General features: G+C 43.1%; 1 protein-coding gene across 9 annotated transcripts in view; it reads left to right on the top strand.

Annotated features, from left to right (window-relative positions):
* Positions 1-13,845, top strand: part of LOC110827764 (toucan) — a 46,700-nt gene extending 32,855 nt beyond the window's left edge. For all 9 annotated transcript variants that reach the window (XM_022059726.2, XM_022059725.2, XM_022059730.2 and 6 more), the window contains 5 exons: positions 7,296-7,507; positions 8,220-8,301; positions 8,635-8,760; positions 9,182-9,237; positions 9,588-13,845. In XM_022059726.2, the coding sequence (XP_021915418.1) occupies positions 7,296-7,507; positions 8,220-8,301; positions 8,635-8,760; positions 9,182-9,237; positions 9,588-11,654 (2,543 nt within the window). In that variant the 3' untranslated portion in view covers positions 11,655-13,845. The remainder of the gene's footprint in view (positions 1-7,295; positions 7,508-8,219; positions 8,302-8,634; positions 8,761-9,181; positions 9,238-9,587) is intronic.
* The last annotated feature ends 419 nt before the right edge of the window (positions 13,846-14,264 follow it).

Genomic DNA, 14,264 nt, shown 5'->3' with positions numbered 1-14,264 from the left:
CGCCGCTTAATATTTGTCGCTGAAGTAATTGTTGATACCGACAACACGAACGTGCCTACGTTTTGCTATCGATCTATCTCGCTTGAAGTAACTGTGATTTTTCATCATTTGAGTGTGGTAGAACTGCAAGTTGCTCTAAGCAGCGGAACTTTCGAGAATCGAGAACATCTTTTGCCTAACAGTAGACATTTGTGAGTACATTCTATCCCTTAATTATGTTTCCGTGCGTGTGGTCGTCATAGTTGTCTGATTCTGCCCCATTATTGGCCGGAATTCTTTCGTAAAAATAGGTTAGCCGTCGCTTAAAGTTGAGGTTCAGCTTGTCTGTGTCTTTTAAAAGTGTTTCTGAAAAATGTTAGGAAGACAACTGAATCTCTTGCCTTATTCCGTTAGTCCGTTCAGTTTCACAACAATCACGAACACAGCAGAACAAGTGTGACGGAATTGTAAAAATTAATGTCCAGTGGCGTGCACCTTAAATGCACTTACGTGTGTTTGTAAGTTGTAGATGCAGAATCCGAAAGCGACCGGGTCATTTGGAATTTCCTACGTAATCAGGTTTTCACTAATTTCGTTGGAACAATAGACGCCCTTCGTCTCTCAGTTTTTTATTTGTTTTGTTTTTTTCGAAGAGCTGACCTCGGGCTCATTATCGGCCGACAGCCGCTTAGGCTGACCTCTGCCGGCGATTTTAATTTTGGTATGCGAAACGTCTCGTTGCCATTGAAACTGTAAATGTGTCGAAGGCCAACGGTGACTTCTTACAAAGGGAACCGCTGCCTTTCTTCGTCAGTGTCGGAAATTAATTTGCTTTCTTCGTGGTTATCGGCCTTGTGTTCCTGATTACCTCGAATTCCGACGCGAGGTTCTCTTTGGATTGACCGCGTCGACTTCAGGACGGCGTTCGATGTCGTAAGACTTATTTCGTCGAAACTTCGCCCCGGTTCTGAAAGCAGATGATAAATGACGTGTTGTTAGCATCGATTGGCGTAGAACGCAGAAGTGAACAATTGTTTGATGTTACTGACGGTATCCCAAAGTAAGTTGTGAGTTGTACATCCGACGATGACCACCTCTGGTCGAAACATGTATTTCGGTAACGAGCGAACGATTGGGGACAGTGAACAGCCCAAGAGTGTTGGCTGGCCGGCCGGCCGGCTGTTAATCTCGACGCCAGCGTCAGCCCAGGGTCGCTGAGAAGTCAGTCTGCCGCGTGCTTCAGACGGGCGAGCGTCTTCTGCAGAATGTGTTCCGTGTGCCGTGATGTGTGGTGCGAATATCGTGCTCCATTGCACTCATGATTCTGGAAGGAACCGGGCGAGGTGAGTTCCTGAACGTCTATCGAGGTGACATTTCAGGTTCAGAGGGCGACCGCCATTGTGATGGTGGCACTGAACAGCAAATTGCGAGTAAAATGATTTTCCAGCGTTTTGTTGATACCGAGATTGAAAAGTAGCTGTAATCTTTAAAAATGAGCAATTTTGGACACATCTAAGGCGCTGTGCCTGCGATATTTGCTGTGTTCTGGGCACGAACGGCGACCGCTGGCTTCTGAACGCCTGTGCCTTAGAACGAGCTGACACTCCGGCCTTACAAATGGCAAGGAGAAGCTCCATTGAAACTCCGTCTGCATATCAACACGACCTCATTGCAGCTTTAGCTTGCATGACGTCATGTTTCCTCATACCCATTTCTAGGTTGGGCTTCGTTTAAGTCGCAAGTGGTCACTACTCGTACTTCGTTGTGCCATTGCGATCTGAGGATATGAAAACAGTTGCCTGGGCGCCCTGATGATGGCAGTAGCAAGTGTCTGTCGAATTTCTTTGCGAGTTTTCTGACACCGGAGACCTGGAGGCACACGAGGTCTTATCGCCGATAACTTGCGGAAGACGTTTCTGTGTGTGTGTAATTCGGAAGGCGTTGTTTGCTCTGCGGTTTAAGAGTGGCGACGTTTCGGAGGAGTGGGAGGGAGGAATGTTTTCTCAGTAGATGGGTGTAGATTTTTCGAGGTTAGTGCAAATCTGATGAGTGAAAGTCTTTTAAGTTCTGTCAATATACTCAGGAGGTAGGCTAAAATGTTTTCGGCGCGTCCAGTGAATTTCCTATTCCATATTCCAAATTACACGCGTCTTAAATGCGTTGTGGTAATTTGGGGAGGGGGGGGACAATGCAGAGAGATTCCGCACTTGCTCAAGATTTTTGCTCAAAACTCCGAAGCTTCAACGCTGTGGAGTTTTGAGCAAATTCCTGCAATCGTCGAACTTCTACCTCCTTTCAGACTTCGCTTGGTAGTCGTCGTGGAGCGCAGCGGACGTCATAAATGATCGGCTGGTCACCTAGCATGCATATCGTGGCTCCACCTATTCCTGTTTTCCTTCTGAACGCTTTCGTTCTACAGATAAAATTTCGCGTTCTTCGGTTTCAGAGTCAAGCTGGCTGTGGTGTCAGAAACAGGTTAGGGCTGCGTGCAGTTGAATTACTCAAAGTGGCGGCCGACTTTGTACTCGTATGACGTAATCGAGTAGGTAAGACATTTGCTGAGTCGTGTTATCTTTGCAAGCACGAATTGGGATGCTGGGTGCTGACTTAACTGAAGCGCCGAAAAAGGCTCTAGTATTAGCACTGAAACCGTCATCATCCGGAAGTCACGTGGTGCATTATTTCGCCGGAAGTGAGGAGCGCAACATTTTCGGAAAATCAGCTTCTTCGCTGTGTCCTGTGAGGCACCCGCGATTTGAATGAAATGTTTCTAAATAGAAGTCAGACATCCGGGAGTCGGCTTGTTGAGTCTAGAATTTTCATACTTGGGGAAAAAGGTTTCTCCGACATTTTGCTGTTCCAAATATTATTTTGGGGTTAATAACGAAGCCTCGGGTTTACGCGCATGGCAAACGCGGTTGCAGCCCACGCAAAGGGCTGTAAAGTTTTTCACGCGAAAGATACGCGTCGCTTGGCTCATTTCGACGGAAATATATTTTAAAGTTCATGTCGACTCGGCAGCCGTGCACAGTCGAGTCTTCACTGCGAGCTGCTGTTACAGACCATAAACCCCGGTTACCGAGCTGTGCGAATAAGGGTCCGGCTTCCGCTCATTGTGTCTGTCTGTCTGTTCGCTGCTAACGAGAGACGCCTAACGGTAGAATGTGTTCTTGAGGTGGTATTAGATCGAAGGCTCTTGGGTTATTTAAAGACGACGTTTCTGCTGCTGTCGTGGGAATATTGTGGATCTGTAATTAAGAGCTTCGTAATGAACAGCTTATCCTTTATAAGGTAGTATATTTGCGTCATATTGTGAATTAGGTTAATATTTTAATATTTTCCGTCAAATCATAATTTTAATAAGATTTACAAATTGGAACGTCGTTCCAATTTGTAAATCGATCATTCGATGCGGAACGTGAAATTATATTTTAAATATTTTATATTTTATTATCTTATTAAAATTGTGATTTGACGGAAAATATTAAAATATTAGCTTATCCTTTGTTAGGGTGGCCGAATCAAGTAGGGTGAGATGTATCACGTATGGGTGTGGATATACTTAAAAGAAATGATGCAGATTTTTTGTTAGGAATTCCGAAGGGAAGACACGACGTAGGATACCGAGACGCATATCAGAATATGTTAATTTTTGTCTCGGTAGAGCGCTGCAGTCTTGATTGATTCAGGTGGTAACTGGATTTCTGAGAGTGCTCTCCAATTGAACTTTGTGGAGACGTGAATTTGTTCTGCGCACATGCGCCGACCCTGAGTTATGTTTGAACAGCTTAGCGAGCTGACATAACACAGTTGGTTAACACACAGCCAGAGCTTAGTCTGGACGCCAATTAAAACAAGCGCATGCGTGTATGAATGGTCCTTGTGTTTCCGTTCCATATTAACGGGAAGTTAAAAAAAAGACAAGAAGTGAGGCATCTCTGTTCTCACACACGTGAGGTTTGTCTTTAGCAACCTCAGGCTTGCGAGGACGTGTTATAACGAAGCGTGAACGTGGGATAATTCTTTGCCACATTTATACACTGTACAGCAGTTCGTATATAACCACGGGAAATCGCGGTTTACGAGACAAAGGCCTTGTGGGAAATTGGGGGTTAGGGGAACTGCGACCACCCGTTCCTTAAGCAAAGTAAGAACACGCTCAGAAATGAATTCGACTAAAAATATAAAAGTGCCACGAAAGCTGTGGTAATGGGAGAGCTATTAAAATTGTTTTACGTGGCATTAACGTCGTCTCTGTGTACAGGAGGGGAACTTTCGTGGGTTCGTTCATTCAGAAGACGTAAGAAATATTCCGTGAGCACGCAAATGAAAGGCCGCGGATAAATTGGACACATTTTATCAAATAACGCGGTTGGCGACAGATTGCTGTGATTTCATGGGACTTGTATTCGATGTGTTGAAACTTTATTCCTCACAGATGAATGTGTCCTTAACTGTGTCATTTTCAATATTAATCACCAGCCTTATCAATTAACACCACTACTGCGTTTAGCCGTGTCGAATGAATGAGTTGACTGACGACACGAGACCAAGGATAATTTGATTCGCAAGGAATGTAGCATGCATGGGAGAAAGTAGAAGTTATCACGAAGTTTTGATCAACAGACTTGAAGGGAATACGCCTATCGGAAGACACAGGCTAAGATGGAAGGATAATATTAAAATGGTTGTTCGGAAATTGTGTTAGGCGTCTCTCAGGGTGTGGTCTTGTGAACTTCGTTGCATAAAAGGAACTGTTAGCGTCTCAAGGAGGTCTGTTGCCCTTTGGAGTTGGTTTTGTCATATAGTTTGCGGCATGTGAAACCTCATCTTCCGTTCAAATGGTGCGCGTCAGACAGACAGACAGACAGACAGACTGGCTTGTTAACCGCTCCCTGTTATTCATTATCTTGAAATAAAAGTTTGTCAAATTAAGATTTAAAGTAGACGTCACATTTTCCAGCCGCGGTTAACAGCTGACTTCTGCCACCAAAGATACTGAAGCTAGGTTATTCTAGAGTGCAATTAGGTATTATGGGAGGGAATCATATCGTTTAAACTAGATGATTGGGTGGAAAGTAACCGAGACTTAATGAATTTAAATAATACTGGAGATGTCAGGGATTGTTAGGTACGAAGCAGTAGTGAGGACAACCTGCCTAGTAGGGGTTAACTTTTGTCTGCCCGGATAACGAGGCAGAAATAGCACGAAAAAACCAGCCACGAGGAGAGTTTAAAGCCCGGTGGTAACTATATGTACCACCTTCCTCAACACTCAATAACTCTACCTTCTGTGCGTATGTATTTAGTACGATTCTCACTGTAAACAGCGATTATTTCCTTAAACAGCGTTAACCAGTTGATCTACGTAATGGTGAAGAGTTGTGTTTACTTCGCGGTACGGACTAAATATTTAAATATTATTCAGATTCCTACGTAGTGTATCAATGTGTTTCGTATAATTCTCATTATAAACAGCGATTACTTCCTTAAACAGCGTTAACCAGTTGATCTTTGTAATGGTGAAGAGTTGTGTTTACTTCGCGGTACGGACTAAATATTTAAATATTATTCAGATTCCTACGTAGTGTATCAATGTGTTTCGTATAATTCTCATTATAAACAGCGATTACTTCCTTAAACAGCGTTAACCAGTTGATCTTTGTAATGGTGAAGTGTTGTGTTTTCTTCGCGGTACGGGCTGAATTCTTAAATAATATTCAGACGAGCGTCAGGCGTTAAAGGAACTGCTTCCACGATTATAATCGGCGTTCGGTTCATGTGAACTAGTAAGTCAGTTGAGCGGTCGGATATCAGTGAAGCTTTAATGTAATTTTAAAGTTGTAAAAAACGTAATACTGAAGCGTGAGCTCATGCAGAGTCGCAGTCGAGGTTCATGCCAAGGAGAGTCGATGTTTGTCTACGTTACGTCTTTTTATAACGCTGTGGCCGATCGGTGGCTGAAAGGTCACCCACCAGCCTTTCAGCAAAACACAACACGGCCAGACACACGTGTTCTTATTCAGAATCGTATAACCATCGGTTTTAAAGGGAATGTAAGCGCCATTTTAACCTACAAAATTTCTGTGGATCCTTTGATGTGACTTTCAGCAGAAATTGTGGTTTGTCAAAGAAAATATTTGGTTCTCTGAAATACAAGTGTGACATTTTTATGTTAAAAATAACGCCGGTGTTAACCCTTTAAAGTCCAATTGTAACTATTTGGTGTTTTAGCAATCAGTAACTCTTCATTTTATATTTTCGTGTTTAATGTGATCCCCACTGTAAACCGCGATTAGTTTCCTTAAACAGCGTTGACCAGTTGAGCTTTGTAATGGTGAAGTGCGGTGTTTTCTTCGCGGTACGGGCTGAATTCTTAAATATTGTTCAGACGAGCTTCATACGAACACACGCCCTGGTCATAAGTTTATGTGCCCCGTAAAAAGAATGTAAGCGGGAACAAAGTGGACTAAAAATGATGCTGGAGGGGGGGGGGGCAGAGCTTGGCGCTTGTTTCAACAGAGATCTTTTACTGCCTGATTTCCGGTGATGGCGTACGTCCGTTGTCGAAATATCAACACATCAGTTCGTCCTACCGGATCATTTTCCGCTTAACATCCTGGATGAAACACGTTTCTGTGATGGACGACACTTTTTTTTTGGTGGATCTGGTTCTCAAGAGGTTTCACAGTCTCTCTCGCACACGATGACGTCATGCTCACAATAAGTGCGCCATAAATAAACCTTCCTTTACGAACTGGCTTATTTCAGACGCCAACAGCTATCGTCGTAGTCTTGCAATTTAGGGCTAGCGCGCACGGCGAAATAAACGCCAATGTCTGCGTTTTCTTTCCAGTTGGGAGCTGAATTTTGTGGAGACAGTTGGCCTGTGCGCCTTTTGATAAGAGGAAGGGCGACGCGTATGAATAAATTTTGGCTCTCTCCACTTGTAAGTCAGAGATCGTTGAAAGTCCAATTTCACAAGTTGTATGAGGACCTGCGTGTGTGTCCAAAGAAATTATCCAGTTACTTTCTTTTTTTATCGAGTGGCTTGGGTTTGGCAGAAGAGTTTCTCAGTTTTTGTCACTGAACTCCCCTATTCAGTTACGCCAAGATCGGGCAAAGAATGGTCGCCTTTCGGCTGTTTCGCCGCTCGTGCGCGCGCACAGCATCGAAAATGAAGCAAAATATTTGATCTCGTAAACAGCTTGGACTGATCGCTTCGCCGGAACCTAGGAACCCGCATTTAATCATTTTGGATTATGGCCACAAAGGATTTTATATTTTTTTCCATTTTGTCAATGACATTTCTGCAGATCACAATCGCCAGCATCAGGCAGATGGAGTTTTCAAATCAGGGGGCGAGTCATCTCCGTCCAATAAGCCAGGGGAAGTGTCGGCCCCATCTCAAAGACCCCCAGCTGCTCAACCGCAGCCTACACCGGTGGAGATTTTACTCCTCCAACTGAGGCACAACTCAGCTGGCTTCGAGGCATTGGGCGTCCTGGTTCAGTACCTCGTGTATAATGTGAGTACCAGGTACCTGCGCCCTCAGTTTGAAACAATCTCTGTAAATTGTTTGACATTTGACGTGGCTTGTGTTTAGTTTAATTTCAAAATTTCTGTTCTAAACATGCCAGAGGCTATTCTCTCATTTGATACTATAAAACACTCATAGTTGAGTCAGCATCATTAAATTAAACTCAGTAACAAACTTGGTACGAATGTCTTAAATGTTTTTCTTTACAGCTCGTAATAAGCCTCATGGAGCATCCTTTCTGAGTTGATAAAATGCCTAAGATATTCCCCATTTATGGCACCCGGGTTTCTTCTAGAGCCCATGGCCCCATCGCCTGATGAAGTCCAGTATATACCCCCCATTTTAATATTATACCTGGGTCTTCCATTCAGATTTTCCATCCAGAATCCGTCGTTCATGTCCGATGTCTCGCCCCTCTTAAATCAATTGCTTTTACGAGAATTACAGAACTTAATTCTTGCTGACGTAATACAAGGCAATTCGTATTTGGCCCAGAATTTTAACCCTTTCTGGTAAACAAAAAATATGGACTGATGTCATTTTCGAAAATTCATTTCACGTGACAGGACAAGCGCGTGCAAGTACGAGGAGACTTCCCCGAGAAGACTGTTTCTCGACATACTACGGTCAAATTGAAATTGCCTAAATCACGTTACATTTCTCATTTGCGTGCATCTCTCACTTGGTCGTTTGATTCCAGCTGGATGCCTTTTCCACGCCACAGTTGCGGAAAAACTTGCAAAGTATGAAGACTGAGTGGATTAAAACTAAGCTGGAACTAGGTAAGTTTTTAAATTTAATAAAATTTAATAAAATCTGTGTCATCGGTCTGGCTCCTTATTTCAGTGATCACTGGATTCTTTTACCACAGTAACATTTTGGTTTTCCAGCACCGATTTCGGTTTTTAAATTCTGTAAAAGAGCCCCAAGACGTATCCAGTTAAGGTTTTACTAAGTTTTGCATAAGAAAATTGCAGCATTTTTCTTTAAAAAATGTAGGAACGGGCTGGATCACAAAATGAACTTCATGCTCGCTGTCTCTCCAGCTTCGTATTTCAGACTTTAAAGAGAGGGTTAATTACGCCCTCTCGTTCAACTGTAAATGTTTGTTTCAGAGGAAGCTCAGGTGAGCTATCGGCGTATGGAAGACAAATTGAAGCAAGAGAATGTGTTACATCTCCAGAGGACAGAAGAAATTAAAGCTGCTAGTGACAGAGCGCACAGTCGCGAAGTAGCGGAATGTGAGCACTGAAAATATTTCTTCTTTTATAGCTCACATTTAGATTTCTTATAAGAATGAAATTGGCACTCCTGCTTAGTATTTGGGAAGCCGTGGGTTCAAATCTTTAATTTGTGGGTAGCGTCGGCCAGTTCCCTAAATCGTTAGAGCGGAACTCGTACGAGGCGTCGAAGGCATTTTCCGGGGCACGAAAGGAGAATGGAGAAGGATGTGCTGTTGATTGGCAACTTAATTCTTATCAGTTCATGTTCTGTGCAATTTAAGCATAATTAATTATAGTTAATTGTATAATTAATAGCGAGAAAACAAAAGAACGCAGAGAGAACCATTGAAGCCACTCTGGATCTGAAGAAAATGAATCAAAGATGTTTAAGACTGTATTTATCTCAGTTTAGAATTGATCGTGCGTGTTTTGGTTGCAGTGGTGGCGCGACACGAGGCTGAGTTGTCTGACTTTGATAAGAGACTGCGAGAACAGGTACGTAGTTCCAGCAAAAGTTTGTCTGTTTGATTTCCTAAGCGGACTGCTCAGTTGCTTCCGCGCGACTTGCAAATGACGACCTTTCTTGAGGGAATGCAGTTTGAATTGTGTGAGATTTCGAGTTGTCGTCGTCTGTCTTCAGGGACGTCATGCTGTCGTCAACGGAATTATGATTTCTGGAATATTCGATATTTTGTGATCATGCGGTGGTTTGATTAATTTATTTGCATCCGTTTGCTGGAGAAATTAAAATTTTCCTCAGAATTTTCGTAGTACTTTTCTGCGCCCACCAATTCCTCATGATTGAAACGAAACTGTGATGTTTCTTGAATTGTTATTCCCTACAGTTAGAGGAGATGAGAGGTCGTCACGAAGCGGAGTTGTCCCGTGCGGAAAAGCTGAATGTCGAGAAACTGGAGGTCGCGGTAGCAGATGGAAAAGTCCGCCTCGAGCAGGTCCAGCATGAACACGTAACTGCCCTAACTCGTCTTCAGAGGGACACGTCTGAAAGGGAAGCTGAGCTGAAACGCAGGCTTGCCAGCGTTGAAGAAGAATATTCCGGTCTCAAAGATCAGTCTCGAAAACTGATGGAGAGCATGCAGAAAGATAAGGACACGAAGTTACAGGTCACCGCAGGACATTGTAAGGAACTGCAGGACGAAGTGGGGTCTCTTCGAACGGTGCTCGATTTGAGACGCGGAGAACTTCAGGAACTACGTAAACAGAACGCGCTTCTGACGAGAGAAGCCGAAGAACTTCCGGTCGCTCTGCAGCGAGTTGCGGCTCTCGAGGCCAAGGTGGAGGACCTTCAGGTGCAGCTGCAGGTGAAGACGAATCTCGAGAGACAGTTGTCCCAGGACAAACGCGTGCTCATGGAGTCGTTCCACAAAGAATCGAAACAGAACAAGAGGCTGTCGCTACACAACGAGGAGCTGCAGTGGAAATTGAAACAAAATGTGGAAGTGGTGAATGTTCTGGCCGCTCTGAGTGGAGCGTCGATGAACTCCTCCATGACAGCAGCGCCGACCAATGGGAGGAGAAGTGTTCATGGCTCCGTTGACATTGATCCCTCTGCCACTAGGATTCCTCCGCGGCCTTTATCTGCTGGTAGATCTCAGAATATCAGTGCTTCAGATCTGTCTGCAGGTCCTGCCACCGCTCTCGGCGACAGCCTTGAAACCTCACCGCCCGCTTCACCGAAAGTTAAAGGCGTTGTGGAGAAGAGTGATTCTGTGTCGTGGGTCGTAGAGATTGATGAAACGTCGGAAGATCTTCTGTCCAGGTTAGTTCGCCGAGCGGGAAGTTTACGGGGCACGACGCCGCCTCCGTCTTCGTCGCCGTCACCAGCTCATGCTAGAACGCTGCCTCCTCCAAAACGCCAACGCTGCAAGGCTTCGTCTCTTTCTCTCTCATCGTCTGCTACGGCCATTGCAAGACCCGGCATCGGCGGTCAGTCGAGAAATTCAACGCTGACCTCTTCAGTACGATCCCGTTCTCGCTCCATGTCTATTGACTCTGTGGAAGACGTGGGGCTGGACTACGGCTCGTGGAATCCCAGGACTTCCACTCCATTGCAGAATTCCTACGGGGATATGGAAAACCCTGAATGCGAGGATGACGTCGTAGTTCTCATGAACTGTAACAAAAGTTTGAAATGTTGCGGAGACAACGACCACGAAGACTCCGGTCAGAATCCTAGCTCTGTTATTCATAACTTGAGTGGCGTGAGCAACGGTACTCTGAAGAGAGGAACGTCGGAATTTTCAAATGAAGAAGAGTCTCCTGGATCCAGCGGAAGTTCAGACGTAGGACAGAAAGATCACGATTGCTCCTGTTACCGGAGCAGGAAGCAGGTGTCAGGGAATCTGATAGATTCATCTGCAGCTTCAGATTCTCTGGATCTGGGAGACCCGGAAGTACTCCCCTTGCCACCCCTTCCAGGCAGCACCAGTGGTGATCTTTCTCTCCTCGCTGCCCAGCCCCTCCCACCCATGCCCAAGGAATCTGCTGGTGAAGCGATGATATCCGAAGAAACTTCTGAAGACGAAAATGAGGATGGAGAGGAAGTTAATTCCTCCTCTGACGGAAGCAGCTGCTCAGAAGACGAAGGAAGCTCATCTTCTGGGAGCTCGTCTGGTTTGGGACCGCGCGTCTCAAGAGAGTTGATGGCACCCGAGAATGGAGTCGTAGAAAGTGGCTGTGGGAGTGGCAAGCAAGACGAAGGAAATGAAGAAGCGAGGATAGTATCACAGATACCGGAAGTAGGTTCAGGGCAGCAGAACATGTCCTCAACAGGGAGTACGCATCAGTATCGCTTACTGTTAAAGTCCGAGTCTGGAAGCTGCTCTGCCACAACCATGGACCTCAGTTGGTCTGAAGACATGGAACTTGCGCCGTCTGAATCTGATGGCTAGATCTCTCTCTCTCTCTCTCTCTCTCTCTCTCTGCAACAAAAATTTTCTCTTCTGATGGTCACAATTCACGAACAGCGAATGACAAGTTTTGCGCATCTTGCGCTCACCAGGATTTCTGTTTCTTTGTTCTCGCATTTAACTTGCAGTCCGCAATGATTTGGATTCAGTGCACTTATGGACATAGTAGTTGAGACGAAGCGTTTAGTCAAATGGACAAAACTGAAGACGACGAGTGTGAACCTGTGACAGATCTGGTCCATATGATTTCAGCGCACTCGTTGATCTCACCATGGCAGAAAGTGGAATGGCTTTGTCTACAAAGAAAATTTTGGGCGTAAAGTGTTACCGGTAGCTGTCTGAAATAGGCTGTGGTTTAGACTGTACAGTATAAATATTAATGATCATCTGTAGATCGTGTATGCGTGTAATTTGATTGGAAGTACCAACTGTGTGTAGTTTAATCTTTTCCCAGCGAGAAACGTAGAATAGAAGGCGTCTATGGTATTACCACGTAACAGAATTCATAATATATTTACAAACATCTCGACTTAAACATTTGTTGTTTACGTAATTATGAAATTACTTTCCCATTTCACTTCATCGTAAAGGTTCTGGACGCAACGGAGGTTTCCACGTGCTGCTTTAATATGTGGTAAGTTCCTTGTTTTTTGAATAAATATTTTCCTTGGATATTATCCATCGTCTAGTAAATATAATAATACTAGACGATGGATAATATCCAAGGAAATTTTTATTCAATTGACTCTTCACCATCGTCAAGAAGTTTTAGATTCCTTGTTTTTATTTAGTCTTGCATTTGTTTTTTTGGAAATATGTAAAATGTGTACTTTAATACCTGAGGCATTTTGAACATTTTAAGAACATAATTGTTTCTTCAGTGTGTGCAAGGAAGTATTACGTACGTGCCAAGATGTTACGAGCCAGTGTGGGGTTAGACCCTGCTCCGAACACAAACATTTGTCTGATTGTCATGAATCGTGTTAAAATTTTGTGGAATTGAATGAGATTTGTTCCGAGGTGTAATTAGAAGTGTCGAATAGGAAGATTGGTTGTGATTTGGAATTGGTAGTAGCTTTAACGCGATGCAGCGAAGGCTAAGCCTGACTCTGCTCACAGATTAAAGCTCCTTTTGTAACTGTGATGTGAAAGATAAACCATAAAAACAATTTTAATTTCTTCAGTGTACTAACATTGCAGCTACTTTTTCTGCCAGAAGTGACGTATGAATCGTACGTGGTTTGGTCAGAATTTTTGGTATCGCCCATTTCAGAACATTTAAAATCAGGCTCTTGTATGCTGCAGGAATTATTGTTGCTGTTGTAGAAATACACGCACGAAACTAATTATCCCATTACATGCAGAATTTTGATTTCAAAATCAGGACAAAGGACATGGTTCTTAGAAAATGATGGTGATTTTGCTGTTAGTAAATCTGTTTCTTGGTGATTACTTGTGTAGTCTTTGTATCCAGTCACACTGTGCTTGAATCAGCTAGTCTTTGTGCTGTGTGACTGTAGTTACGCATTTCAGAGCGCATTTATCAGGTTTTGAGCAACGGCGTTAACCGACTGACCACATATTCATGCGTGATTGGTGTTTGTTTAAATGTGCAGAACAGAATTGGGGTTATATTATACCTGAAGTCAAATTGTACTCAAAACATGGCTATAATAAATACATTTTATAAGATACAAGTAGATGAAGCTGATTTTTACTCTGTATTTGTATGTAATCTGTAGTTTTAACGCGGTTGCAAATTTTCTTGTTTACAGAGCAAGTGACTGCTATTTGGGTAGTGTATATATATAATTGTTAACAGCTGTTTTTTTGTTTAGATCTCCGCTAGTCATCATCTTTTGAGAATATATTTCGTTACTGTTTCTGTCTGAATTCTTGAATGTGGTTCTGTCATATTTATTTAAAGTTTCTCTTCTTGTTGCAGACTTTGTTAAAACTTTTGATTTTCTTGTACAATTATGTGAAGTATTATTATTTGTTTATAAAGTCTATTAGATGATTTTAGCTCTAGAAATATGTATTGATTCTTGAGCACTCACACATCTGTGAGCAATTTAGCCACCCACTTCTTGTCTTGGGGTTTCCATTTAGTTACATTGTTTGTAAATACAGAGAAATACAGATTGGAAATATAAACAATTCTTAAGCTCAATACTTGTATTGATTTTTCATCATTCCTCCAAAGTGCACTGGAAAAGTTGTCATTTTGGTCCAATTCATGATGCATCATTTTTAAGGTTATGTGATGAATGAAGTGTCCTGATTCTTAGAGATGTGCATGCCTCTAAAATGTTGGAAAATACACAGCATTACATTAGAGCAAAACTGATGTTCTCACCATTGTGAAAACCCAAGGTCTCGATATGAAGATAGAACTTGAAAAACTGGAAAGGAAGGCTGTGAAGGATGGACAGGTGGTGGTTGGTATTGGACTTAGGGTTACATTATAATTTGTTCATAAAGTGGAGATTGCTGTGTTTGCATTTACATTATTATGAATCCAAACTTTTATTTTTAACTGTTTGGAATATATGATATATTAAAAATCATATTTGTTGATAAGAAAATTTT

Source organism: Zootermopsis nevadensis, unplaced genomic scaffold (genome assembly GCF_977971745.1).
Source record: "Zootermopsis nevadensis isolate Lab colony 2312 unplaced genomic scaffold, Znev_1.0 Znev_ptg000032l, whole genome shotgun sequence".
Taxonomy (NCBI): domain Eukaryota; kingdom Metazoa; phylum Arthropoda; class Insecta; order Blattodea; family Termopsidae; genus Zootermopsis; species Zootermopsis nevadensis.
The sequence above is the reverse complement of the archived record's forward strand: the minus strand, read 5'-3'. Positions and strand labels throughout refer to the sequence as shown.